General features: G+C 66.5%; 1 protein-coding gene across 1 annotated transcript in view; it reads right to left on the bottom strand.

The window, feature by feature from the left end:
* Window positions 1-1,194, bottom strand: part of SSPO (SCO-spondin) — a 65,554-nt gene that overhangs the window by 50,138 nt on the left and 14,222 nt on the right. Inside the window, 3 exon segments of the mRNA XM_027766664.1 lie at window positions 2-74; window positions 434-625; window positions 798-1,031. Coding sequence (XP_027622465.1) covers window positions 2-74; window positions 434-625; window positions 798-1,031 — 499 coding nt within the window.

Below are 1,194 nucleotides of genomic sequence, written 5' to 3'. Positions count from 1 at the left end.
CTCGCCGCTGCCGCACGCAAACTCCCAGGGACCGCAGGGCGGCGCTGCGGCGGGAGGCGGCGCTGGAGCCTGGGCTGGGGCCTTGCCCTCCCGCCTCGCCCTCCGCAGCCGCTGCCCTGCCGCCTCCTGGGCCCTAAACTTACCCTGCTGTCAGCCCCTCCCCAAGTCCTACCCCTCCTTCATTTGCTGCTCGACTGGTTTTCCCGAAAGAAAGCTTGCCCCAGGTCCGAGAATTAACATTAGACTCCCTAGAATCCCTCAGAGCCCTCCGCTTTGCTAGGTCTGGCGTCTTCAGGGGTCTCCCCCTGCTTCCTGCTGTCCCACCCCAAACCCTGGCCCAGAGGCCTCCCTCTCAGACGCGCTCCGCAGGGCCTCCCTCTGCCCTCCAGTTTTCTCATCCCACCTCTTCCAGGAGACTCACCAGGGCTGGCACCAGAGTCTAGGGAGCCAGCAGAGGGCTCAGGCACAGTGCCAGCAGGGGGCGTGGGCAGAGAGGGGAGGGGGCAGTGCCCAGGCCCCTCATCGGCGCCATCCAGGCAGTCCCAGACCCCGTCACACAACTGCACGGCCTCCACGCAAACACCGTCCACACAGGACACCTCCCCAGGGGCACACTTGTCCTGCCCTGCAGCCAGAAAGGTGACCTTGTCCCAGTGCTGCCCCCCTCTGACTGTTCAGGGACCCCACAGAGGTACCCCGGACTGGGGCGGGACAGGGACAGGCATGGTAGGGGCTCAGGAGAAGCTGGGCCTCTGAAGGGGGTGCCTGGCGGGCTGTGGTCCAGGTGGGCCACTCACCCAGGCAGGACTCCTCATCGGCAGCATCTGGACAGTCTGGGTGACCATCGCAGAGCAGAGCCGGGGGCAGGCAGCGCCCATCAGCGCAGGTCAGCGTGTCCTGGGGGCACGGGCAGCCCTGCTCATCCGACCCGTCTCCACAGTCGTCCTGCCCATCACAGCGCAGTGCCAGGGGCAGGCAGCGGCCGGAGCTGCAAGACGTCTGGCCCTCCCAACAGCCTGGGGTGGCACAGCCTGGCAGGGGCAAGCAGGGAGGCTCAGAACCCTGCTGAAGGGTTCCAGAGAAGCCCCAAGCCCAGAAGGACCAGAATACCACAGTCGTCCCTCACAGCTCAATGGGCCGCCCCACGGACAATCGCTTCGACCCCAGTAAACCCAGCCCCTGGTCAGAGACTGA

Source organism: Tupaia chinensis, unplaced genomic scaffold, assembly GCF_000334495.1.
Source record: "Tupaia chinensis unplaced genomic scaffold, TupChi_1.0 Scaffold143622_1, whole genome shotgun sequence".
NCBI classification, from domain to species: domain Eukaryota; kingdom Metazoa; phylum Chordata; class Mammalia; order Scandentia; family Tupaiidae; genus Tupaia; species Tupaia belangeri.
The sequence above is the reverse complement of the archived record's forward strand: the minus strand, read 5'-3'. Positions and strand labels throughout refer to the sequence as shown.